General features: G+C 35.7%; 3 protein-coding genes and 1 pseudogene across 4 annotated transcripts; all 4 read left to right on the forward strand.

Moving 5' to 3' along the window:
* The first annotated feature begins 104 nt into the window (after positions 1-104).
* On the forward strand, positions 105-1,839 carry LOC110705016 (allene oxide synthase 3-like). The gene has a single exon (XM_021882836.1). It carries the CDS (start codon positions 166-168, stop codon positions 1,657-1,659), a length of 1,494 nt encoding a protein of 497 aa, XP_021738528.1. The 5' UTR covers positions 105-165; the 3' UTR covers positions 1,660-1,839.
* A 2,039-nt stretch (positions 1,840-3,878) lies between these two features.
* On the forward strand, positions 3,879-9,202 carry LOC110705017 (annotated as a pseudogene).
* A 624-nt stretch (positions 9,203-9,826) lies between these two features.
* On the forward strand, positions 9,827-20,767 carry LOC110705015 (allene oxide synthase 2-like). Of its 2 annotated transcripts, XM_021882835.1 has the most exons (6): positions 9,827-10,086; positions 10,637-10,702; positions 11,704-11,940; positions 12,228-12,345; positions 14,213-14,464; positions 17,378-20,767. In XM_021882835.1, the coding sequence occupies exon 6, from the start codon at positions 18,235-18,237 to the stop codon at positions 19,732-19,734; it is 1,500 nt and encodes a 499-aa protein (XP_021738527.1). In that variant the 5' UTR covers positions 9,827-10,086; positions 10,637-10,702; positions 11,704-11,940; positions 12,228-12,345; positions 14,213-14,464; positions 17,378-18,234; the 3' UTR covers positions 19,735-20,767. The 2 variants fall into 2 exon arrangements, with proteins under 2 accessions (XP_021738527.1, XP_021738526.1); XM_021882834.1 differs by lacking the exon at positions 17,378-20,767 and having other exon boundaries at positions 9,905-10,086; positions 14,213-17,142.
* Positions 20,768-22,613: 1,846 nt separating this feature from the next.
* Positions 22,614-25,704, forward strand: LOC110705021 (cold-regulated 413 plasma membrane protein 2-like). The gene is made up of 5 exons (XM_021882839.1): positions 22,614-22,833; positions 22,956-23,139; positions 24,121-24,228; positions 24,312-24,382; positions 25,268-25,704. Exons 2-5 carry the CDS (start codon positions 22,961-22,963, stop codon positions 25,519-25,521), a joined length of 612 nt encoding a protein of 203 aa, XP_021738531.1. The 5' UTR covers positions 22,614-22,833; positions 22,956-22,960; the 3' UTR covers positions 25,522-25,704.
* The last annotated feature ends 1,078 nt before the right edge of the window (positions 25,705-26,782 follow it).

Raw genomic sequence — 26,782 nt, forward strand, 5'->3', positions numbered from 1 at the left:
ATGTAATCTTTATATTGTCCCTTCAACGGATTTGTATGATACAGTAAGTTGTTAAGACTATATTAGCAACTAGTTGGCTCTGATGTGCTCTATTCTTCATATGATATTTGTGCTATATATTAGCTATTTTTGAATTTTCCTACCACCCTCCTCAAGATCTCAACAATGTCATCTCCATATGTGTATTCTTCTCATCTTAAAAATGAGAGCGCTCAGCTTTTTGTGTCACCATTGCCAGACCTTCCCCTTCGTGAAATCCCTGGGAGTTATGGTGTGCCCTTCTTTGGAGCCATTAAGGATCGGTGGGACTACTTTTATGTCCAGGGAGAAGACCAATTCTTTAGGTATCGAATGGAAAAATACAACTCCACGGTCTTTAGAGTTAACATGCCTCCCGGTCCTTGGATATCTCATGACTCGCGAGTTATTGCTCTTCTGGATGGCAAGAGTTTCCCTATCCTATTTGATACTTCTAAGGTTGAAAAACGCGATGTGTTTACAGGAACCTACATGCCTTCCACCTCCTTCACCGGAGGTTATCGTGTGTGCTCCTACTTGGACCCAAGTGAGCCTGCACATGGCTCTCTTAAGTCCTTATTACTTTCTTTCCTCACCTCAAAGCATGAGGAGATTGTCCCCCTTTATCAAAGTAATCTAAAAGGCATGTTCGAAGAGCTAGAGGATCAATTGAGGGGCAAAGGCCGGGCAGAGTTTGGGCCATTGAATGATGCTTTATCGCTTGAGTTTGTTTTTAGATTGTTTTGTGAGGGTAAGAACCCTTCGGAAACCAAGTTGGAGTCCAAGGGACCTAGCATGTTTAGAAAGTGGATAACTTTCCAATTAGCACCCTTGAACACATTGGGTTTACCCAAGTTGTTAGCCCCGATTGAAGATTTCATATTGCATTCTATTAGGCTACCTTTCTTTCTAGTAAAAGGTGATTATAAAAAGTTTTATGACGCGTTTTACTCCTCTGCAACATCATTTCTAGACAAAGCTGAAAGCTTTGGTATGAGTAGAGAAGAGGCCTGCCATAATTTAATTTTTATGGCTGGATTTAATGCATTTGGGGGGTTTATAAAGTGTTTTCCATCTTTGATCAAATGGGTTGCATCCGGAGGAGAGACCCTACATCGCGAGCTAGCTAAGGAAATCAGGGCTGCTGTGAAGTGTGAGGGTGGAGTCACCTTGAATGCCATCAACAAGATGGCGTTAACCAAGTCAGTGGTCTATGAGGCTCTAAGGATTGAGCCTCCTGTACCATACCAATATGGGCGAGCTAAGGATGATTTGGTGATTCAAACTCATGATGCTATGTTTAAGATCAAGAAAGGGGAGATGATATTTGGATATCAACCCTATGCTACAAAAGATTCAAAGATATTTAATGATCCTGAGAAGTTTATAGGGAGTAGATTTGTCGGAGAGAAAGGAGAAACATTGTTGAAGTACGTGTTATGGTCGAATGGAAGGGGAATCGATGAACCAACTATGCATAATAAGCAATGCCCTGGTAAGAACTTGGTGGAGCTCTTGCCTAGAGTTTTCTTGGCGGAATTCTTCTTACGGTATGATACATTTTTAGTTGAAATCGGCACCTTGTTGTCGAATACCACCGTGACCTTCTTGTCCTTGAAGAAAGCCAAGAGAAGCCCTTGATATAGGGATAAACGGATAACCTTACTAAAACATATTATGGATGTGATTTATGGTGTGATGATTAATGTAAAGTTATGTGTGATTGACAATTACCATTTTATGCAAAAATAAAGGGCATAAGGCAATAAATGTATAGCCTGATTGAATTTGAATATACTTACAAAGTTACAAGTATAACTATATCTTCTCTCTATCCAGTGGCGGAGCCAGGATTTATAATTCGGGGGGACAAATTTCAGATGTTTAATAAAATCGACAAAAAAATTTAAGAAAAAAAGATGATCACATAAATTTGCTTAATATATATTTTTTTTTATGGACAAGACAATTATTCTTATATGGCAAAAGAGGAGTTTTTATAAGTTTCATTGCATATTAAGAAAATTATCAACAAAAAAATATTTTTTTGTTGGTGAACCCCAATTGTAAGTTATGTGATCCCCGATAATCGAAAAATACGATTTATCGAAAAATACGATTTATCGAATAACAATATGAAAATAGATATAAAGGGATTTGGGTTACATTCCGAAAAAAAAAATAAACACAACTTTATTTGACTAATGAAATTATTAAAGTGTGTTATGTAAAATTAAAATTAGAAATTTAGTTCCAAACACTATAAGATATGTAGTTGAATAGCAAATTATTAATTATCATCTTTTATCATTGTGATATAGTTGTTCATGTAATGTATATAAACGCATTTACTGTGTTTTTTTTATACTACGAAAATCAATTTTTTTTTTTTTTTTGAAAATGGGGGGACAGTTGTCCCCCCACGTCCCTATAGTGGCTCTCTATCTCTCCGAAAAAATTTCTTTATGCTTTGAATTCCATGGTTTGAATATACTTACAAAGTTACAAGTGAAAAAGTAATGTACTTACAAACTTACAAGTATAACTATATCTTCTCTCTATCTCTCCAAAAAAATTTCTTTATACTTTGAATTCCATGGTTTTCAATGATTTTTTTACTACATACATATATATTTTCAAAATGATAAGAGGAAATATAGTGGGATTAGACTCATTAAGTCATTAGAGGGGCTTTGTTGCTTAAAAATATGGAAATTTGACAACAACCATCTACTATTGTTTTCGTTTTAGAATTACCATTTATAATGATTTTTGTTTTACCACCAATTATTTTTTAAAACATTAAATTTTTCTTCAATCCTCATGTTTAATTGCATTTTTTTTAAAACATTAAATTTTCCTTCAATCTTCATTGTGCCTTCTTCTCCTTCAATCCTCATGTTTAATTGCATTTTTTTTAAACAAGCATTGAAATTGGGCTAGGGAAAAACATTTGGTAGTAGATTTAATATAATTTAAGTTCACACAAAGATAATCAAGGTAAGTCATTAAACTATGTATCAATTATAATTTGTTGTTCTTTCTTGATGGTTTATCCCATATTCGGGAAATTTTTGAAATTAAGGTTTCTAACTTAAGTGTAATTTTACACTGATTAACTTCATATTGAATATATATGCTCAACTTATGATAATAGAAGTAACTCATAATTTAGAAAAAAATAATGGAAATTATGAAAACCCCAAAATGTCATATAAACCTAATTCTTTATAACAATAATTAGTGATAATTACTTAACAATAGTGTCAAATTTTATACTAGTCAAAGACCTAATACATGAAATTGGTGCTAATTAGCCCCAAATTTGTAAATTAATAACTAAAGAAATTTTCCAATTACAATTTAAAACCCTAAATGATGAACTTCATATTATTTGAACCCTCAACCTCTTATAAGAAGGACCATAATTGCAAATCAGAAGGTCTAATTAAAAAAGGAAAAAAAAACACCAAAAATATCAAATACATACCGTCACAAGGTTTATAAATTAGCAACCCAGTGTGCAAAGCTCGAGCTACACACTAATTTTAAAATTAGAAACTTATTCGTATTAATAATTCGAATTGAAATTCAGTTGCAATCCGAATTAAAGGTGTCAATTCGGATATTCGGATCGGGTCTAATGAGGTTGGATGGATCAATTTTTAAAGTCGAGTCATATTTAATTATTATGTCCACGTGAGTCGAAATTTGTATCGTACATTTTTTGAGTCGGTTTCGAATCGGGTAAGGTTGGGGGTGGTTTTGAATACCCTTAATTTTAATGATTCGGTCCGTCAAGAGTTTGGTACAACAGCCCAACAGGCAACAGGTGTGGTTTTTGTTGATTATCAGGGTAACAATTTGGATAGTCATATTACTAAGGCACTCAGGCCCAGCGTTTTCCTCTTCTTGTCCCCCAAACTTATTACTCGAACATGGCAAGAAAATTATGGAGTTTGTACTCGAACATGACAAGAAATCTCACCCTGAATGCTCCACTTTAATACTGGTAAGCTCAATTGAACTTTCCTACTCCTAAATTTACATTAATTTCTTGATTAATTCGTCTATTTAATTAGCAATTAGTAACCAATTTTGCTGAATTTGCTTTTGTTGGTTTTCCCCGATTCCAATTTCTTACGTTTATTATTTGTGTTTGTTGGCAATTTCTGGGTTGAATTGTATTAGCCAGCTTTATGAATAGGAAATGTGGGACAATTTACAATTAGCAGTAGATTTGTTGATATCATCAACTGGTACTCAAATAATCGGGTATTTGGATGATCCGAATTTCCTTCCTTGTGTTGGAAATGACGCTTTTGGCCCTCTTACTCATGGAGACCTTGCTCTCCCCCTTGGAAGGTCCTTCTCTTTCTCTCTCTTCCCATTTTCTAACTTTTTCTTTCATGCAAAGGTTGTACATTCTTTGTTTGTTTGTTTTATGAGTTTTATGGATTTCTATATTGAATCATTGAGGATAAGGTTGCGTACATTTGACCCCTATCTATGTCACGGTCAGGGCCGTTTTTAGAGGTTTTAGGGTTATGTTATACTTCATCCCATAATATAGTTCTTGTTTGTGTTATTTCACCGTTAAATAAATAGGAGGAGAAAGTGGATAAAATACATTAATAAAAGTGAAAAGTACAATAATAAACAAAACTTAGAGAGAGAACATAGAAAAAATTAAAAAAGTACAAGGCAAGTGCAAAATTCAAGAATAAATTAAGTATAATGAATAAAGTTAAAAAAGTGAGGGTATAACGGTCTTCACATACTATCCAAAAATAGAAACAGGAACAACAATTTAGAATAGGAAAACATGAACTATATTCTGGGACGGAGGAAATAGATACCGGAGGAAACATTGAGGAGGGCCTCGGCCCGGGAAGGGGAGAGTGAATGTTATAAAACAGATGGAAAAACATGGTAGTGGGTCCTTATACTAAATAAAGTAGTGTTACAATTGTTTATAAAACAGATGGGGAAAAAAAAAGTGTTGCTATATTATTCTATTAATGGAAGAAACAATTAGTCTTCACCTCTTCCATTTTCATAATCATACAAATTAAGAACCCTTTAATGGCATCAGCACATACAGTCATGTGGACGAAATGGGTAGGCACGCACACGTGGTTTGAAAAAGAAAAAGAAGCTGATCACAGAAAGAAGAAAACTAACCTTTGCAAACTAGAGTGTTAATTGTCCTTTTTTTTAATACTAAATTTAAATCTTAAGAGTTAAAATATAAAGAATTTTTTTTGAAAACACAGAAATTGCTCGGTTAAAATTTAGGGTCATTTTGGCCCTTTATGGATATAATTTGAAGTAAAAATTGGTGATAAACGACAATGTACACCTTGATTTGTGAGCAAGCAATGCCTTGATTTCGCGTTATATTTTTGAGCTGCAAATTTTCCTTGATTAATGTTATATGGGGGTCATTTTGGGCCTTAATAATCTTATTTGAGGTTAAAGTTGGCCAAAAAAAAAAAAAAAAAAAACCCAGCAATTTCGATTCAATGTATGTGCTAGGAATTGCCTTAGTTTGTCTATGCTTCAGTTTCTTAGCCGCGAGAATTCTCTAGTCTCTAGTCAAAAGTGAAAAAAAAGAAAAAAAAAAATTCGAGTCTTGGAAAATAAAGTACACAAACAAAGGCAATTACCTACACGCAAACTATAGTGTGTGTATATATATGACTCAAAACTCTATGACTCAGAACTCAGAAGATCCCAGCTGTGAAGGAGTTGAATTGACAACAAAATACAGAGCTTCTGCGGCCGAGGACTGAGGTTGTTTCTTAAGGTACTCTTCCTTAATCACCATGTGAATTGGAATTGTATGGTACAGTATTAGTCCTTAATTACTGCTCTATCATGTATCACTTTTGATTATCAACATAGTAGGCAAATAGCATAGATTGTGGCATTATGTGAATTGGACTTTAACATTGTTGGGGCATTTTCTTCTAGTACATGTGACTAATCAATGCAATGTTGTATATATATGATTTTACTCTTGCTCCTCAATTAACTTCCTATAACAATAAGGTCCTTTAACTAAATTAAAGTAAAAACCATAGTATATTGATGTTTGTCGAATTCTTCAAACTATGTCGTTTTCATTATTATTTATGTTTAGGTTTGACACTAAACATAGTATAGTACTGTCAATCAACTTGCTCTTAGTGCATGCGACAATTCGAATGTACAAGGTGTTTACTACAAGTTCAGAATTGTCTGTGTTAGATAGTATGCGTAGTTAACATGTAAGCTACTATGAAAGCTACCTTTGCATTTCCTAGCACCTTATTCGTACATCCTCACCCCTTCTTGCCTTATTCGTAGATAAAATTTATGTACTTTATTGTGGAAAAGGCGACAACAAGTGGTTGGAAAGTACTGAAGCGGTTAGAAAGATTGTCAATAATGCGTGGTAAACATATATTATGGTCATTACTCATTACCAATGTATGCTATATAATAGATGTATGTGCTAATCCTACCATTGTAGTAAATTGCCCCTTCCCTCACAATGTCATTTCCATTTGTCTCTTCTGTCCTCTCCTCGACACCATCCTCAGATCTTCCTCGACGTAAGATCCCTGGAAGTTACGGTCTGCCCTTCTTTGGAGCCATTAAAGATCGGTGGGACTTTTTTTACCTCCAAGGTCGAGATCAATTTTTCAGGTCTCGCATGGAGAATTACAAGTCCACAGTTTTTCGAGCTAACATGCCTCCTGGTCCTTGGATATCCCCTGATCCACACGTTATTGTTCTTCTGGATGCCAAAAGCTTTTTAGTTCTATTTGATAATTCCAAGGTTGAAAAACGTAATCTTTTTACTGGAACTTACATGCCGTCCACCTCCTACACTGGGGGTTATCGTGTATGCTCCTATTTGGACCCAAGTGAGCCTGAGCATGGCTCTCTTAAGGCCCTGCTGCTCTCTTTCCTTGCCTCTAAGCATGAGGAGTTCATCCCTCTCTTTCAGAGCTGTATGAAAGGCCTGTTCTCTGGTCTTGAGGATCAGCTGAGAGACAAAGGCCAGGCCGATTTTGAACAACTCAATGATGTATTATCTCTTGAGTTTGTTTTCAAGCTGTTTTGTGATGGCAAGAGCCCTTCAGACACCAAATTAAAGTCCAGTGGGCCGACCATGCTCAAGAAGTGGTTACTTGGCCAAATAGGACCTGTGAGCTCATTGGGATTGCCTAAGTTATTTTATCCAATCGAAGATTTTATAATGCATTCTGTTGGAATACCTTTTCTCTTGGTGAAAGGTGATTATAGAAAGGTGTATGATGCATTTTACTCATCAGCAATATCATTCTTAAACAAAGCAGAAAGTTTTGGTTTAAGTAAAGAGGAGGCATGTCATAACTTAGTTTTCGTTGCTGGATTCAATTCATTTGGGGGGTTTACAAAGGTGTTTCCGTCAATGATGAAATGGGTTGCATCAGCTGGGGAGAGCCTACATCGCGAGCTAGCTAAGGAGATCAGGACTATTGTGAAGTCTGAGGGTGGAGTCACTCTGAATGCCATCAACAAGATGGCCTTGACCAAGTCTGTGGTTTATGAAGCTCTAAGGATTGAACCTCCTGTACCATACCAGTATGGGCGGGCTAAGGATGATTTGGTGATCCAAAGCCATGAGGCTTCATTTAAGATCAAGAAAGGGGAGATGATCTTTGGATTCCAACCGTTTGCTACAAAAAGATCCAAAGATCTTTGATGATCCTGAGAAGTTTGTAGCGAATAGATTCTTAGGGGAGGAAGGAGAAAGACTGCTAAAGTATGTGTTATGGTCAAACGGAAGAGGGATTGATGATCCGACAGTGGACGATAAGCAGTGTGCTGGTAAGTGTGCTGGTAAGAATCTGGTAGAGCTTATGTCTAAAGTTTTCCTGGTGGAATTCTTCTTGCAGTATGATACATTTTCTGTTGATACTTCTAAAACCACTCTGACTTTCTTGTCCTTGAAGAAAGCCACCAGCACTTGATGTTTTAGAAAAACAACAATAATATCTTATAATCATTTTTCTTTTTCAATCATTTATCTTTTTTTTTTTAAAGTTATGCATGGATTATTAGTTTACTGTATTTTGCATAAAAAAGTCCGAATTTGCTAGCAGAGCAAGAAGTAAATAATCATGAAATGTAATTGTGCTTTTTTTCAAATATGTACACTTTTCAAATAAGAATCTGTAACACGAAGTATGTGACAGATTTCCCTTGTCCTTCTCCTCCTCCTCCTCCTCCTCCAAGGGTTTTGATATGCAATTTTGGTTGAGTTAATCCACTAGTGGTCCTTGCACCAGTAGATGTTGTCTAATGGTGAGTATCGATCTATTCTGCTGCTTGAGTTGTGACAGATTTTGTTCAATTTATAGTAATATTTTCCACGTTTTAGTCCATGTTTGAAGTTGATGGTTGATTTAATGATAATATTACAAACTTGAATTTGGAGGACCTAGAGCATGATCGACTTGCACCTCGTTGATTCATTGCGTTTCTTACTTTGTTACCCCCCTCGCTTCGACGTTGTAAAAATTCATCATGTTCTACGGAGTAATAAGGAGAGGTATAACTCAACCACCCAGAACAAAAATATATATCGAGCAAAAATAATACACTTGGTATAACTCAGCCACCCAGAACTACGATTAATTGCATCATTGGAAACCAAATTTATGTGGAATAGAAAATTAAAATAAGGAAATATTGTCCTAAATTACCCGGCTATTTAGACATGTCTCAAACAATGTATTAAGACATGCATTGAACAATGCATTTAGTCATCAATTAATATATGAAGTTATAATGCATAAAGTAATTGTCATTCTAGATAGAAAAAACAACTCCTTTCTCCCTCCTCCTTTCTCTCTCCAAAACCCTAGCCTCCATTGTTGAATTTTGAAGGGGTTTTCATCGATTTTAATCGGTGGAAAGCCTCGGGTTTTTCGACCTCCTTCGAAAGACAAGGTTTATCTCCTCTTTTCGAGGGAGAAATTTCTTAGTTTTGAATCTATGGTAGCAGATCTAATGGATTGTTGTGAAATTATTTCGTTGGTGAAAAAGTTATCAAGTTTTCGAATACGAACAGATGAATCAAAAGGAAAACATCCTCACGGCTACAACGGATCGTTAGATTGTCTCTCCAACAAGGCTGTAATTTTCAGCGATAGCGGGAGATGCTCCGCAGTGCAAGATCTACTCGACGATAGTAGTTTTTATGAAGGAAAATTCTATTTGATTCAATATCTTATGTATTTGTTAACGTCGAATCTCTATTGTAAATGTTGTATGACTTTTAATTAATGAAATATTTTTGCTATTAAAAAAAAAAAAAAAAGTAATTGTCATTCTAATACAAGAGATCAAATCCGAAATCTTATGTAGTAATTAATAACAAATCAGCCACTTTCTTTCTTTCTCTTGATTAGTTGTATTGTATACAACGGAGTACTACCTTAATCATATGTTGTCTAAATCATGACATCTTAACCAAATGACTTTAACTTAACATAACATGAATAATAATCTACTAAATACTCTTGGCCTATTTATAGGCACTGACTACAACCCAGTCAGATAGGATAACTGCCAACTATGCCCACTACACCCACGATCTTGTAACTACCCAACTATGACCTGTCCACGTAGTCAAGGGGGTTATCCACGTTCAACAATTCTCCAACAAGAATAAGTATAATCGTATGTACAATGTACTCTTTTTATTCAAACAAGAAAAAGGATTAAAGATCGTCGCTAACTTGTCAACTTTTATACCAATATATCATCACATTAACTTTTATATCAATCTATCGCAATTGGCTAACTTTATAACACTATGTTCGGGTAACAATTTGGTTAGTTAGGGCCTCAGGCACTTGCGCTATTGCGTATAAAGTTGGTGCCTTGTTTTCTCTCTCGTATACAGACATACAGTATACCCCCAGCGTATTGCTCTTCTTCTTCCCCAAATTTCTTGAAAAAAAAAAAATGGAGTTTGTTGTAGAACAAAGCAAGAAATCTCACTCTCACTGCTCCACTTTTATACTGGTAAGCTCAATTAAACTTAATTACTCTACATTTTCATTAATTTCATGATTATTTGGTCATTTTAATTAGTACTCCGGTAGTTTTAGGCTAACCAATTATGCTTATTTTATTTCGTTTCTTTTGGTAATTTCTGGGTTGAATTGTATTGCCCGGCTTTATTAATAGGAAATGCGGGACAATTAGCAGTAGATTTATTGATATCATCAACTGGTACATAGAAAATCGGGTATTTGGATAATCTGAATATCCCTCATTGTGTTGGTAATGGGTTTAAATTGTTATTATTAAATCATCAAATTAGCAAAAATTAGGCCCTTTTTAGAAGTTTTATGGTAATGTTGTAATCGATGTTATAGATACTAGAATATCAATTTGATGATATACTAGCTTGTTCGGAACTAGTTTGTTATACTTGATCAAATTCGGAACTATATCACGGGTAGGGCCGTTTCCCGGCCTTGCTTTTCTTCCCTTCATAAGGAGTTAGTATCCTAATTTGTTATACTTGATCGAATTCGGAATTATCTAATGATGGTATTCTTGTTTGCAGTGTATGATTCAGTTTCAACTTTCAAGTAAATTGACTTTTTTCGAACAAAGATATCCAGTAGTTAAGGTAAATTATAATTCTTTTACATGCTATACCTTGATTTTGAATGTTATAGTGTGTTTGTGTTGTTAGGGAAGTGGTTGAGCTTCAATTTGATATCTTAAGAAGTTCAAACACGTAATCTAATTAGGGCGATTAGTCTTTTTGAGGACAATCAGTAAGTTTGATTAATTAGGATTTGGGACGATTAGTCTTTTACTAGAGAGTGTGCAAATGAAGTAGTTAATGCAAGAATCTTTATTTCAGTTATGTCCAACATATTACTTTCAGTAATTTTTTTTTGTGGGGGGATGAGTTCTTTCTTGATCTCAACCTGACTCATTCTTGCCCAAATTTGGATCACCTGTTATTTTGTGATTTCAAAGGAGTTAATGTTACAAGATATTCTTTGGCTCTCCAATTACTTTTGGGTATCATGAAATCAAATTGTATCTACCAATAGAATAATGATTGTCAATTGTCCTTGACTCCCAGATTGGCAATTGTCAACTGAACTAAATTATTTTTGCCGAACACAACTTATTCTCAACTTATTTATGCTCAAATGAAATTATTTTTACTGAATTGAAATTATTTTAAGGTGAAGAGAACAAGGTCTTATATTGATAATTTAAGTCTTGTGGGGGATGATGGTTCAAGTTGCCCAAAATTTTGCCGATTTTTCCGTTGCTGCTGGAATGAAGCATGTTATTGTGCTTTCTAACTTGGACTTTTTGCGGTGGAAAAATTTCGATATGTCATTGTATCTTAGCCTTTCTTTTTAGGTTTTTAACTTGTAAAGTTTTAATCAAAGTAAGAGGATATAGGCTCAGCTATCATGAATTGCAATCAAAGTTCCAAACAACTTATAACAACCATGTAGCTTTCTCTGCTTAATTTTTGAGCTAGTGCCTGAATTACTCTTAATAGTTCAGCTGGCCATTTTGCCTTTTGTTATTGATATGAATTTTTTGGAATGCGGGAGCGAGGGGAAGCATGTATCTTGATTTATTTTGGTGATTTTTCAGTGGAATGCCTATACATTACCACTCAAGCACCAATGCAGACGGAACTGATTATGATTGTGAAAAGCTTGGATGGAAATGACTGCAAGAGTACACTTCTTTTCAAGGGTGGTGGCAGTATTTTAGCACAGTTGCTGAGGGGAATGTCGTCGAGGAAAATTCTGTTCCTTTTGATGATGATCTAGAAAAAGAAGATTATCGTGCCAGTTCACCTTTGCTGCACTATTTTCTTTCTTAAAGGTACATTTGTGAATCCTTTTGCCGTTAGGTGAAGGTTATGCAAGATCTTTATGAATTTATATTGCAAGGCTAGCTTTTGGGAATAGTAGTTTGCAGAAGTTCGTAATTCGATGTTGCTCCATAGCTTATATTTATTCTGTGTGTTTTCCTTTGGAACTGTGTATTACACACAAAAAACTTTTATGTTGCAAATATAAACTAGATTTTGTGCTTTTATTTATACAATATACTAAAATATTTTGCTTACTGTGCCATGAGCTACAAGTTGTCTCTTTTTATCTGGTCAGGTTTGAAGGCGACTTGCTAGCTTTGTTACTGTTCTGAAGGAGATAACATATGCCATTTCTGTAATCTCACTGAGGCTGCATGCAAAAATTATTGGGCTGCGCCCTAGTGATTGCCATGGTAAGATGATTCACATTATTATGTAATACTTTGTTAAGTGCTTTCTGTGTATTACCAGAGTAACTAGCGAACATATTAAGCTTGACTGGCAAGCTACTAATTTCTTGGTAAGTTGATAATTGAAGCATATGGCTTTTGTTCTTCTGGAACATCCAATCCTTTCTACTCTGCCCCTTTTTTCATCTTTAGTTTTGCATAGATGCTATTTATATACTCCTAGAATTTATTTTCTCTGCGACTGATTTTCCAAATTGTTGGCGCCAAATCACCAATCAAATGTTCCTTTTAGATAATCATCTTCTTTGGAGTGAGGAGCTCAAGCAGTTATATCTAGACGTAGATATTATCTTTTCGGCCAACTACCCAAACCCTAAAATCCTTCTCTTTCCTGAACTTAGACTGCATAACAATGCAACTAAAGGTATATGCAAAGTTTGCTATTTCGTTGGCAATGAAACATCTATCCGCTGCTTTTGTTCATGTTGCGCAGTCGAAGCCAGTTTGATGGTTCAAATATTTTTGTAGGAAGCTGTACTTGTTCTGTTTAGGTTTGCCCCCTTCCAGTTCTGGATATGAATGGAACTCTTTGTATCAGGTTCCCAACATAAGCTGGAATATAATGCCAGACTAAAGTATTGTTTGCTTTAATCGTCACCTGAATTCTTCTGCCAAATTATTATTTTCAGAATATGAACAGAATTCTGTGTACTAGGTTCGTTGATGATGCCTGGATATAGTGTCAAGAGCAAAGTTCTGTTCCAATCTCCCAGACTTCCTAGTTATTTTTTTTTCCCAATTCTTCAGCCAAATTACTTATTTGTAAATCAAGAGTTCGACTGATAATTTGTACAAAAATGATTGGCATATCATTAAGATCTACCAAGAGGGGTAGTTGGATATTGAATTCCTAATTTTATTGGGAGTGGCATGCACGCCATACAGTCCCTTGGCTATTCAAGAAAATTGTGATTAAGTTTTGTTGGAATGCTCTGATCAATATCTACTCTCTCTCTCGTTCATTGCTGGCTAATTTGGCCTGGCTTGACCCTACATGACATTGCCATTTACACATCACATTTGGCTATGGTAATGTTGAACTTGACCCTTTTTGGTTTTGCTTGCTGAGTGTGGCAGAGAGAGTGAAGGAATATGTATTGTGCTGCTGCTGCTGCTCTATCTGTCATTCTCAATTTCTCGCTTTCCTGTAATTTTTTCAATGGTGGCTAGCTGATGGACGATTGGACGGCGATGGTGATGATAGTGAGATGAGTGCACATATTTGGGTATCATTGATGATGGATGTGGCAGGCTGGCAGCAGTGGCGGAAATGAACTTGTAGAGCTGCCTATGTGATGCTCCTTGTGACATGGCAGTGGGTTTGCTGGTGTCAATGGTCTGTGGCCTAAAAATCATGATTTGTTACTACTCAAGTAGGACTTTTAACCATGGAGTAGGGTTTGCATTTGGGGGAAAGTAGGGTTGGTTAGAAACAGAACTGAAAGATAATATAATAAATCAAATGCCAAATAATAGACTGCCGGTTTTCGTTAAGTTTAAACAAAATGAAGATGAATGCCCTCGTAATATATACTTCCTCCTCTGACTCTCTATTAGCACCATGACATTAATGATCAATGTATTGTTCACCTTGACTATTAGAACCTAAACATATCTACTTGCTATATTTCTCTAAAATAAACCACTAATATTCGTAACTCATTATTGCTAGTTTCCATATGTGGTAAAAATTTAGCTGCAAGTGTTTCAAACCGATCTTTTTGCTATTTTTGACTGGTAAAGGTTATGTTTTTATCGAACCACGTGCTCATTGTTTTTGTAAACCTTACTCTCTATTTGCTGTATACAGCCGGTGAAGATAGCGGATGGATCACTTCATTTTCATGAAAGAGCGTGTATGGACCACCTGCAGATATGTGGATGTTCTAGGCTGATTGAAGTTGGAAAATATAGGACATCAAATACATGTTGAACTCTATGTTCATTAGTTTACAAATCCAAGTACATGAAAACATTAGTCAGAACTCAGAAGATCCCAGCTGTGAAGGAGTTGAATTGACCACAAAATATGAAGCTTCTGCGGCTGAGTTTGTTTCTTTAGGTACTCTTCCTTAATCACCGTTGAACTGGAATTGTATGGTACAGTATTAGTCCTTAATTACAGCTCTGCTTCTGTTTAATTATGTATTGCTTTTGATAAGTAACATAGTATGCATAATTTTTTTTTTGTTTTTCTTATTCCATTAATATACTGTGGGTTGCGGAGTTGATTTAATTTGGTTTATTTAGGTTTCTATTATGATTTGCTTACAAAATCCTGATCATGCATTGATTGTGGCATTATGTGAATACTGGACTTTTAACGTTGTTGGGACTTTGCCTTCTAGTACATGTGACTAATCTATGCATCATTGTACATATGATTATATGGGGAGTTGGGGACCATTTCTAAACATCTTAGACCATGCCGTACTTTGTTACTCTTGCTCCCCAATTAACTTCCTATAAGGTCCTTTAACTAAAATAAAAAGATCGGAAAAATATAAATAACAGTTCATAAATGTTTGTTGAATTCTTCAAACTATGTCGTTTTCAATATTTAATTTTAGGTTTTAAATACTGTCAATATCAACTACAGTAGCTCTTAGAGTCTTGATACATGCGACGGTTTGAAGAAGGCCTTAACTACAAATTTAGACTTTTCTGTGTTAGATAAGTATGCGTAGTTAACATGTTTGCTACTATGAAAGCTACGTTGCATTTGCTAGCAGCTTTTCGGTTCATTCTCACCCATTCTTGGCTTTAATACTTTTCAACTTTATAAAATTTCTGTGCTTTATTGTGGTAAAGGTTACAACAAGTAGTTGGCCAATTTGGAATTACTATCCAGTGAATTAGGTAAACTTATATTATGGTCATCCCCTAGAAAAGTACTGAAGCGGTTAGAAAGATTGTCAATATGCATGGTAAACATATATTATGGTCATCCCCAATGTATGCTATATAATAGATGTGCTATTGCTACAATTGTATCAACTTGTCCATTCCCTCACAATGTCATCTCCATTTGTTTCCCCTACTGCTATCTCATCACCACCATCCTCGGATCTTCCTCAACGTGAGATCCCTGGAAGTTACGGTCCGCCCTTCTTTGGAGCCATAAAAGATCGGTGGGACTTTTTTTACCTCCAAGGGCGAGACCAATTTTTCAGGTCTCGCATGGATAATTACAAGTCCACAGTTTTTCGAGCTAACATGCCTCCTGGTCCTTGGATATCCCCTGATCCACGGGTTATTGTTCTTCTGGATGCCAAAAGCTTTTTAGTTCTCTTTGATAATTCCAAGGTTGAAAAACGGGATGTTTTTACTGGAACTTACATGCCTTCAACCTCCTACACTGGGGGTTATCGTGTATGCCCCTATTTGGACCCAAGTGAGCCTGAGCATGGATCTCTTAAGGCCCTGCTGTTCTCTTTCCTTGCCTCTAAGCATGAGGAGTTCATCCCTCTCTTTCAGAGCTGTATGAAAGGCCTGTTCTCTGGTCTTGAGGATCAGCTGAGAGACACAGGCCGGGCCGAGTTTGAGCAGCTCAATGATGTACTATCTCTTGAGTTTGTTTTCAAGCTGTTTTGTGATGGCAAAAGTCCTTCAGACACCAAATTAGAGTCCAATGGGCCTATTATGCTCAAGAAGTGGCTACTTGGCCAAATAGGACCTGTGGGTTCATTGGGATTGCCCAAGTTATTAGATCCAATCGATGATTTCATAATGCATTCTGTTGGACTACCTTTTCTCTTGGTGAAAGGTGATTATAGAAAGCTGTATGATGCATTTTACTCCTCAGCAATATCATTCTTAAACAAAGCAGAAAGTTTTGGTTTAAGTAGAGAGGAGGCATGTCATAACTTAGTTTTCGTCGCTGGATTCAATTCATTCGGGGGGTTTACAATATGGTTTCCGTCAATGATGAAATGGGTTGCATCAGCTGGGGAGAGCCTACATCGCCAGCTAGCTAAGGAGATCAGGACCATTGTGAAGTCTGAGGGTGGGGTCACTCTGAATGCCATCAACAAGATGGCATTAACCAAGTCTGTGGTTTACGAGGGTCTAAGGATTGAACCGCCTGTACCATACCAGTACGGGCGGGCTAAGGATGATTTGGTGATCCCAAGCCATGACGCTTCATTTAAAGTTAAGAAAGGGGAGATGATCTTTGGGTTCCAGCCGTTTGCTACAAAAGATCCAAAGATCTTTGATGATCCTGAGAAGTTTGTAGCGAATAGATTCGTAGGGGAGGAAGGAGAAAAACTGTTGAAGTATGTGTTATGGTCAAATGGAAAAGGGACTGATAATCCGACGGTAGATGATAAGCAGTGTCCTGGTAAGAATCTGGTGGAGCTTATGTCCAAAGTTTTCCTGGTGGAATTTTTCTTGCAGTATGATACATTTTCCGTTGATACTTTTAAAACCACTCTGACTTTCTTGTCCTTGAAGAAAGCAACCAGCACTTGATATTCGAGAAAAACTAAGATGTCTTATTATACGAGTAGTTTATTTTGTTCTGTCAAATTTATTTTATTTTATTTTATTTATTTATTTATTATGTTCTATTTACGTGAAGTTGTATGGATAGTTTACTACATTTTGCCTATAAAAATCTATGAATTTGTGTGCACAAAAAGTAAAGTAATATTTTATAATTATGAAATAATAATAAAGGGTGCTTTTTCTGTTTGATAATTTTTCTGTTTGTGATTCAGATTTGGTTGAATAATTATGAAATGAAATGAAATGGTACTATTTTCAATTAATATGGAGTTATGTCTATGTGCTAGACTCGTCCTTCCCTTGTCCTTCCTCTCCACTTTTCAAGGGTTTGGTATGAAGTATAGGTGAGTTGATCCACAAGTTGTCCTTGTAGATAGGGATGCTCTCTAATGGTGGATATCAGTTCTGCTTGAGTTGTGGTTGATTTTGTTTGATTTATCATGTAACGTTTCCCGCATTTTGATAGGTGTTTGAAGTTGATGGTTGATTTAATGATGATGTGAGGTTCGTTTTTAGGTACGTCTTCTTAATGTATCTTTATACTAGCTATACACCGTTATAAACTTGAACTTTGAGGATTTAGAGGGTAGCTCATACACAATTACACACTAATCAATTGTAATTCTCTTTTTAGTTTTCCATTCAACATTTTTATTTTTTTATTTTTTATTTTTTTTTATCATAACAAGAAGAATTAATTATTAAACCCTCAATCATACACCTGACTACATCTAGACTTAGATGCACCCATTTATTAAGTTGATAACTTTCTTATAAACAAAATCATACACTTGGATTCACCCAAATTCACAAATTATATTATTCAGCTCGGATTATTTGAAAAGTAAATATAGGTTTAACATTTGAGCAATTACACAATCAGAAACCGAATTCTTCAGGAATTAGGAAACAGGAATTAGGAAACAAATTTATGCTCCCTCGAAATAATTAAAGAGGGTCATGTACTCATGTATGGAGCCTAAACCATGATCAACAAGCACCTGTCACATAATACAACTTAATTAAACACTTGCATTTTCTACATACATAAATGATACTTGTTGAAAACTTTTAATTTTCTTTAAAGGTAGGTAGCAAGTTTCTGATTTTATGTCTTACGGAAACACTCGTCACCTTACACTTCATATAGTTCTTCCTTTAAGCAATGTAATCGTTTTATTGTCCCTTCAATGTGATTTGAACGATATTATGCATTAAGACTATGTATATTGGCAACTAATTAGCTTAAATGTGTTGTATTCTATATTATACTGGAGATGACTATATTTGAACATACCTAGCACCCTCCTCAGCATCTCAACAATGTCTTCTCCTTGTGTTTCCTCATCACATCTAAAAAATAAGAGCGACTACAAGCTCTCATCACCACCATTATTGTCGGACCTTCCTCTTCGTGAAATCCCTGGAAGTTATGGTCTGCCCTTCTTTGGAGCCATTAAGGATCGGTGGGACTACTTTTATGTTCAAGGAGAAGACCAATTCTTTAGGTCTCGAATGGAAAAATACAACTCCACGGTCTTTAGAGTTAACATGCCTCCCGGTCCTTGGATCTCCCATGACTCGCGAGTTATTGTTCTTCTAGATGGCAACAGTTTCCCTGTCCTCTTTGATACCTTTAAGGTTGAAAAACGCGATGTGTTGACAGGAACCTACATGCCTTCCACCTCCTTCACTGGAGGTTACCGCGTGTGTGCCTACTTGGACCCAAGTGAGCCTGCGCATGCCTCTCTTAAGTCCTTATTACTTTCTTTCCTCACCTCAAAGCATGAGGAGATCGTCCCTCTCTATAAAAGTTGTCTAAAAGGCATGTTCGATGAGCTAGAGGATCAATTGAGGGGCAAAGGCCGGGCAGAGTTTGGGCCGCCAAACGATGTTGTATCGCTTGAGTTTGTTTTTAGATTGTTTTGTGATGGCAAGAGCCCTTTGGATACCAAGCTGGAGTCCAAGGGACCTAGCATGTTCAAAAAGTGGTTAATTTGCCAATTAGCACCCTTGAAAACATTGGGCTTATCCAAGTTGTTAATCCCTATTGATGATTTCATACTACATTCTATTAGGTTACCATTTTTCTTGGTGAAAGGTGATTACAAGAGGTTGTATGATGCATTTTACTCCTCGGCGACATCATACTTGGACAAAGCAGAAAGTTTTGGTATAAGTAGAGAAGAAGCATGCCATAACCTGGTTTTCATAGCTGGATTTAATGCATTTGGTGGGTTTTTAAGGTGGTTTCCGTTATTCATCAAATGGGTTGCATCTGGAGGTGAGACCCTACACCGCGAGCTGGCTAAGGAGATCAGAGCCGCTGTAAGATGCGAGGGTGGAGTCACTTTGAATGCCATCAACAAAATGACCTTGACCAAGTCAGTGGTCTATGAGGCTCTAAGGATTGAACCTCCTGTGCTGTACCAATATGGTTTGGCTAAGGATGATTTGATGATTCATAGCCATGATGCTGCGTTCAAGATTAAGAAAGGGGAGATGATCTTTGGATATCAACCCTTTGCTACCAAAGATCCGAAGATATTTCACAACCCCGATAAATTTATAGGGAATAGATTTGTCGGGGAGAAAGGAGAAAAATTGTTGAAGTATGTGTTATGGTCGAATGGGAGGGGAATCGATGATCCGACAATGGATAATAAGCAATGCCCTGGTAAGAATTTAGTGGAGCTCTTGTCTAGGTTTTTTTTAGTGGAATTCTTCTTGCGATATGACACATTTTCAGTTGAAATTGGCACCTTGTTGTCGGACACCACCGTGACTTTCTTGTCCTTGAAGAAAGCCACGACAAGCGCTTGATATTGGGGAGAGTCGATATTGTATTACTTAAACATATTATGGATACATTTTATGGTTTGATAATCGTCAATGTGAAGTTATGTGTGATTCATAGATTACCATGTCATGCAAAATAAGGGCATAACTCATGAGCCAATAAATAATGTAGATCGACATGTAACATGTTTAAATTTAAGAATAAGACTTGCTAAGAGAGCAAGTGAAAAACTAATGTATTCATAAGCTCATAACTACATAATACGTACAATAAAAATAAACTTGCTGAAGATAGTTGATGCTCATTCGACCTATTGAAAAAGGTGTTTGAGAATGGAATCAAGCCTACAAACCCCAACAATAGAATATGTAGTTTTTTTTTTTTTTTTTTCAAAATAATACAGCACCACTCGAAGTCAGGCCCAAAAAATCTAACCCAAACCAGAGCAATTTTTGACTGGGCTGGGCTGCTTATGAGTTATGCTTTTTTTTTTTTTTTTTTTTTTTTTAAGGAGAAAAGGTCATCATAAGAATTTTGATACATCCCTTTTTATAAATGAAAGTTTTATTAGATGCATCACTTTTAATAAGGTAGTTTTTTAATTCCTCGAAAAAAAAGTTATTTTTTATCTCTCTCCCAACATATGAGTCCTCTTTATTTTAGTAAATAAAAACGGATGAAGTAGGAAAATTGTCCCGTGTGTCCATCATAAAAAAATTATAAATTGTACCGTGTAATTTTATTTTTTATTTTTTATTTTTTTTTGTACAATGAACCATATATATTTTGACAAATGATATTTATATACTAAACACTCTTACTGTCAAGTCATTACTTCTCGCTTGATCACACAATCACAGTGCAATACAACCCAACACAAAAAGGCATGTTGTCTTGAGTCTAAGGATGACAGTGGGTCAGGTTAAATGGGATTTGTCTAGTGATTGGACGGAGATGGGTATAAAAAGTGTACCCGTTACGAATGATGGAGTGGGGTATGAATTTTAGAGTAATTCGCCCCATCCCCTATCTCATATCCACGTTATACTTTTTGCAAAGGTTGAAAACTTGAAATAAACTTGGAAGAGTCTAGAATTTAGATACTAAACTAATATATAAAAATAAAATATTAAATTAATTACATTAACGCTATATGAATTTCGCCAAAGTAGATATAAAAAGGGATTTGTTAGAAAAGATAATTCTTCATATTATTGTGATATAATATGGCATTATGGTAGCGGGTTGGAGCAGGTCTAAGGTGGGTATGGATATCTAAATGGGTTGTGGAATGGTCGGGGATGGATATTAGCTTGTACCTGACGGGATGGGTATGGATATGGGTATTGTACAAACCACAGCCCATGGGTGGTGGGGCGAAGATGGGTATAAGATTTTTAGACAGGGATGAATATGGAGGTACCATCTTCCATATTTAACCCGTCCCATTGCAATCTCTAATTAGGTTGTATTTGGATCACCCTTTTGAAAACTTCAATTAGCATGACACGTAGGGGTGTCTATTCAGATTTTCGGATCGAATTTGATAAGATCGAGAAACTTGGGTCATGTCTAATTATTATATCTATACAAATTAAAATCTAAATCGAAAATATTTCGGGCCACAGTGGTCAGTGGCCTATCCAAATTCCAAACACAAGATACGTGGGGTCCAACACGTCCCAGTTCCATCGTCACTGCAAACTCTTCTTAAAGTGATAAACAAAATAAAATATCAATATCAACTTCAAGATACATTGATAAAGATCCATTGAAGAGTGGCTGAGTCATAATTTTAGATACGTGCCTGCAATTCCACAAGACGTAGGACACGTGTCCCAATCAAATTGGTAGAAAGACAATGAAAGTGCTAGAAAGAAATGAATGAGTGTAGGATCACATTGCCAGCAACTCTATTGTCTGTCATTACACCACTTAGCTTGGTATTACTATCACTTATGTCATTGTATATAAATTAATAATCATTCCTTTCTTAATTCTTATCTATTCGTCTAATTAATTATTTGCCATCAAATATTCAAACCTATTTATCAATGCTTAATGTCACCGTATTAAACAAGATACTCGATCACGTTACCATGTCAATCATACTATTATATTGTAATTTGTAAGTCAATTTGTCCAAAAATCCATCCAATTCTTGTGAGACCCAAAGATTGAACAAGATTTTCCGAGATTTTGAAATACTTGTCCTAAAATTATGCAAATTATTCTCACATGCTCATCTCAACTCTTTTTTGAACAGTTTTACTCACGAATTTATCTGTTGTCTCAATTTTTATTTCGTCCTCATCTCATTCACCGACTATAATTATTGAAGCATAGGAAAATCCTTGTATTTGATAATCATCAAATGTGCAAACATCACCAATTATTGATTGAAATACGACATGTAATGGTAAATTTTTGGGCTAGTGTGTGATTTGTAAATTTTGAATGAAGTTGTGAGTCTATTGTTACACACACGAAGAAAAATAGGTCCGAACAATACAAAATCTCAAACTACTCATAATAGACATTAATACAAAAAAAAAAAAAAAAAAAAAAAAAAAAAAAAAGTTACAAATATACGAAGGGCCTGTTCTATTGACTGAAATGAGTTGAACTGTACTAAACTAAACTGAATATTTTACAAAAGAAAGAAATTAAGAGCTAAGCTGAAAATAATCTGATAGGAAAAGGGCTGAAGTACTCTGTCTTTCTCAACTGAATAATCTGACCCGGTCTATCTGACCCGAATCAAACTCGACCGATCTATTTGACATATCACATGCCTACTAGCGAGCAGGTCGGCAGGCTATTCTTATTACTACCGAAAATAGGATTGTTCAATCATACAAACAGAATGCAACAAAATAGAATAAATCTTTTACTACAAGGGTAGTTGGATAATTGGATGATTCATGATTGTGTCCCAGTCCAATTAGAACCATTATTTTTTGTAATAAAAAAAAAAGTGATTAAAAGTTACAGTAAATCTTGTCTTCATGCAGATAAATAGCTTACTATAAAAATTATTTTGGGTAAAATCACATCTATCTATATCTATCCATTCTTCTCTTTTGACTTAACATCAACATAAATTTTCCAACTACAATCAGGTCGGCAACAATTTAAATTCCCCCTTTTTTTTTTTGTACAAAAACTCAAAATTTTAGTAGTTTAAAATTTAATTACCCTAATAATTGTTTTATTCTTTTCCCCCAATTTTTTGGAATTTCAGGAAAAATGAAGCAAATGGATTATTTGAAGATGAAGACAGAGGATGAATTTCCAAGTAATCAATTGAGTTCAGATTTGAAGGAGGTGCATAATGCTGCTAAAAAGCTTGCTTCTGATGTTATCAAGCTTGGTGGTTTGGGTTTTGGCACCTCTTTTCTTCAATGGATTGCTTCCTTTTCTGCCATGTATAACTCTTTCTTTCTCTCTCTAGAATTGTTGCTATTTTTTATGCAAAACTATTGTATTGAATTAATGGGTTTGTTTGAATTGATGAATTTTCAACTGGGTTTTTTTCATTTGATGATTTGAAGTAATCAATTTTGCTCATCTAATTGATCTATTGTTTTTCAAATTGTTGATTTTTTTTTTTTTTTTTTTTTTTTTTGGTTTAAAAAAAAGTATATTGGATTCTTGATTGATGTTAGTGAAAATTATACTCTTAATTTTGGGGTAAATTAGTATTGGGTAATCTTCCATAAATTTGAACCCGTGATCACATTTTTTGGGTGCACAGTGAGAAGCCAAATCTGGATGGATGGTAAAACGTCAAATTTCATGCCTGTGAAATTTTATCATGGCCAAGTTGTTGATATTTTCCCTTTTAGTCCCTTTCAAGTTCATAACCAGTAATTTGATGTTTTACCATCAGAATAGTATATTAGCATTTGAGGGAAAAATTAGCTGCATATACTTGTTTGTCTAGTATTGAGCAATTTATCAACTTTTGCATAGTTTTATTTGAAAGAAAAATGTGAGGCAATTTAGAATTGCACATAATTACATCATTGCTCTTAAGAGGTTAAGGCTTGTATATGAGATTATGAGGTGAAGTTAAGAGTAAGCCAAGTTCAGATGGCATAATCATCCATGATCAATGACAACACAAGAGTAATAGATGCGCTTGATGCGTTCCACAATAGATTTTAATAGCTCTCTGGGTTTTTAAATCAGTCCTGTGGATTGAATTGATTACTATAATCGTGTGACTCTATTGCAAGCAAGTGCTGGTCTTTCTACATATACTTGTTTGTCTGGTATTTGTGAATTGCAATCAAACTAATGCTCGAATTGAAACTACTGTCTGCAATTCGTTTTACTATCCTATATGCAGTTTTTGTCATTCTAGTGTCCATTAGTTGATATTTTCCCTCTATTTCTTGTTGCAGTTATTTGTTGGTTTTGGATCGCACGAACTGGAAGACTGAGATCCTAACCGGACTCTTAGTGCCTTACATTTTCTTCAGCCTCCCTGGGATTTTGTTCAACTTTCTGAGGTAGTTTTATGGACAGTAGCCTAGTTTTAAAAGGCTGTCTCTATCTTTTGATCTCTTTTTCACCAATTTGATTGACAATGCAGGGGAGAGATTGGAATGTGGATTGCTTTCGTCACTGTCATATTGCGTGTTTTCTTTCCACAACGCTTCCCTGGTATGCATCTACTTGACTGTGTTAGTTTGACATCAGATTTTCCTATTTGTTTTGTTGATTAAAAAGATAACTGTTAAGGAGTACCTTCAACCTAAGAATTTATACTATTGAATTCATGGATGGCCGGCAAACTTTTGGCCTTTGTAAAGTCCGCAGATAATCTCAAAAAAAACTTTGGAAAGGTTCCTCAAAGACAGCTACCAAATCATAACAAAGTCCTTACAAGCCATGCTCGTTAGACCTTTATTAAAGTTTGTTGGAAAGTCTCAGCATTGTTAGAAAGAATTTTACTCTTATGTTTACACTACCTCCTTGATACCTGGTGGCCTCAGAGAGTCTACATTGCTTGTTCGGATAAATAATTAGTTTCGGGGAGATGACTAGTATCTAAAATTTGCCTTTCCTCCACATCTCCTTGTAGACATTCACTTGTGTTAGATTTGAGAATATTTTTCTCATTGCATTCGGCTACATGTAGATAGGATCTGAAGTTTATGTTGCTGTATTCTGCATTTCTATTTTCCTACTTGTTTGGCATCTGTTTTAACCTTTTTTGCTAGAGCCATTTTAGAACTGGTAGTTTTTGAAGAGAAATAGAGCGCTCTTCTAGGAAGCAAAACGGACATAGATCAGGATGCAATGTAATCAAGTAGTGGAAAATCGCTAAATCCAAGTAGTTATGTAGGAACTTGATGGTTACTGGCTGAAGATGTTTACTCCCTCGTTAATAAATAGTTTGGCGGTGCTGCTTGTACCATCAGTGTCCTGTTTGTTATTTAGCTTTTAATTGAGCTGATTGAAGCATGAACTGCGAGTTCTACTTTGCTTATGTGGATATCCAACATGATCCCTAGCTAAAACACCTTCACATCTTTGTTGTTGCAGATTGGCTGGAGCTGCCAGGTTCTGTCATTCTCATCATAGTGGTAGCTCCGAGTTTGTTAGCATCCTATGTCCGTGGTGGTTGGATTGGCGCAGGAATATGTTTGGCGATTGGGTGTTACTTGCTGCAAGAACACATTCGAGCATCAGGAGGGTTTAGGAACTCCTTCACAAGGGCTAACGGGGTATCAAACACCGTAGGCATAATCCTTTTGCTGGTCTATCCAGTTTGGTTTCTGATAGTCAACATTCTCTAATCTGCTTGAATTCTTCTGTGGCTTGTACATTTGTTGGCTGTTTTTACATGTACAAGGCTTAGTATCTTATCATTGTTTGTTACTGCATTTAAATTTTTGTGCTGAACATGCTTTAATTTCATTTGTTTGTACCTAATTTTTAAGAGTCAAATAAAATTTATGTGGATTCTTAAGCTTTTGTCACATCAATATATTGCTTTCTTCTTTTGTCAAGCAAAAAACCAACCGACCTACCTAGCATGAAACGATTGCAGATAATTGTGAACAGATTTTGATTGTTTGACTAAAAATGACAAGCAAAATTCCTAAACAAACATTTATCAGTAAAACAAAACTATTTAGACTATGTTTTTATTCATTTTATTTTTAGAACTTATTACTATTCTTAAAAAGTACTTGTAAGACAAAATCAAACTAGAGTTGAAAAACTTCAGATTGGAGTTAATCATATCTGTATAGATCCATCTCCTTGTTTCCAAACATCTTTAATAACTGTAACAATTAAGATTGAAGAATTGCAAAAAAAAAAAATACAAATCAAGAAAAATCAAATAAGAACTTTGTTGGTGATGACAATATCATGTTAAGATATGATTTGATGAGTAATATCTTTAGGCAAAGCTTTTTTGGTGCAGCAGCCCACACCGTGTGACCTGCTGCCAAGTCAGTAAAAATAACGGATTCAGATGCGCGCATAACGGGGTTACTATTCACTAGAGCTCTCAAAAGTTGACCCGACCCGAAATACCGACTCAAACCCCATTATTAACCGACCCATCTGAACCCGAAAAAATGGGGACCTAAACTCGGCTTGACCTGACCTGAAACCAACCCTAGACCCAAGTTGACCCGAGTATATGAGACTCGAACTCGAACATGAACTGACTTAGAGATGACCCGACCCGAATGTAACTCGTAAATTATTGACCTGAACCGAACCCGACTTGAACCGAAATTGACCCAAACCCGTTTTAACCGTCAAAACCCGAATTTAACCCGACTTGTTACTAACCTGACCTGAATTCAACCCTACCCGTTCCTAACCCGACCCGAATTTAACCCAACTTGTTACTAACCCGACCCGAAATCAACTCGACTTGTTATTTACCCGACCCGAATTTTAACAGACCTATTACTAACCCGACCCAAAAATTCAACCCGATTTGTTACTAACCCGACTCAAAATCAACACGACTTGTTATTAACCCAACCTAAATTGTTCCTGGCCCGATTTCAAATCACCTTAAATGCAATTTAGATC

Source organism: Chenopodium quinoa, unplaced genomic scaffold (assembly GCF_001683475.1).
Source record: "Chenopodium quinoa cultivar QQ74 unplaced genomic scaffold, ASM168347v1, whole genome shotgun sequence".
NCBI lineage: Eukaryota > Viridiplantae > Streptophyta > Magnoliopsida > Caryophyllales > Amaranthaceae > Chenopodium > Chenopodium quinoa.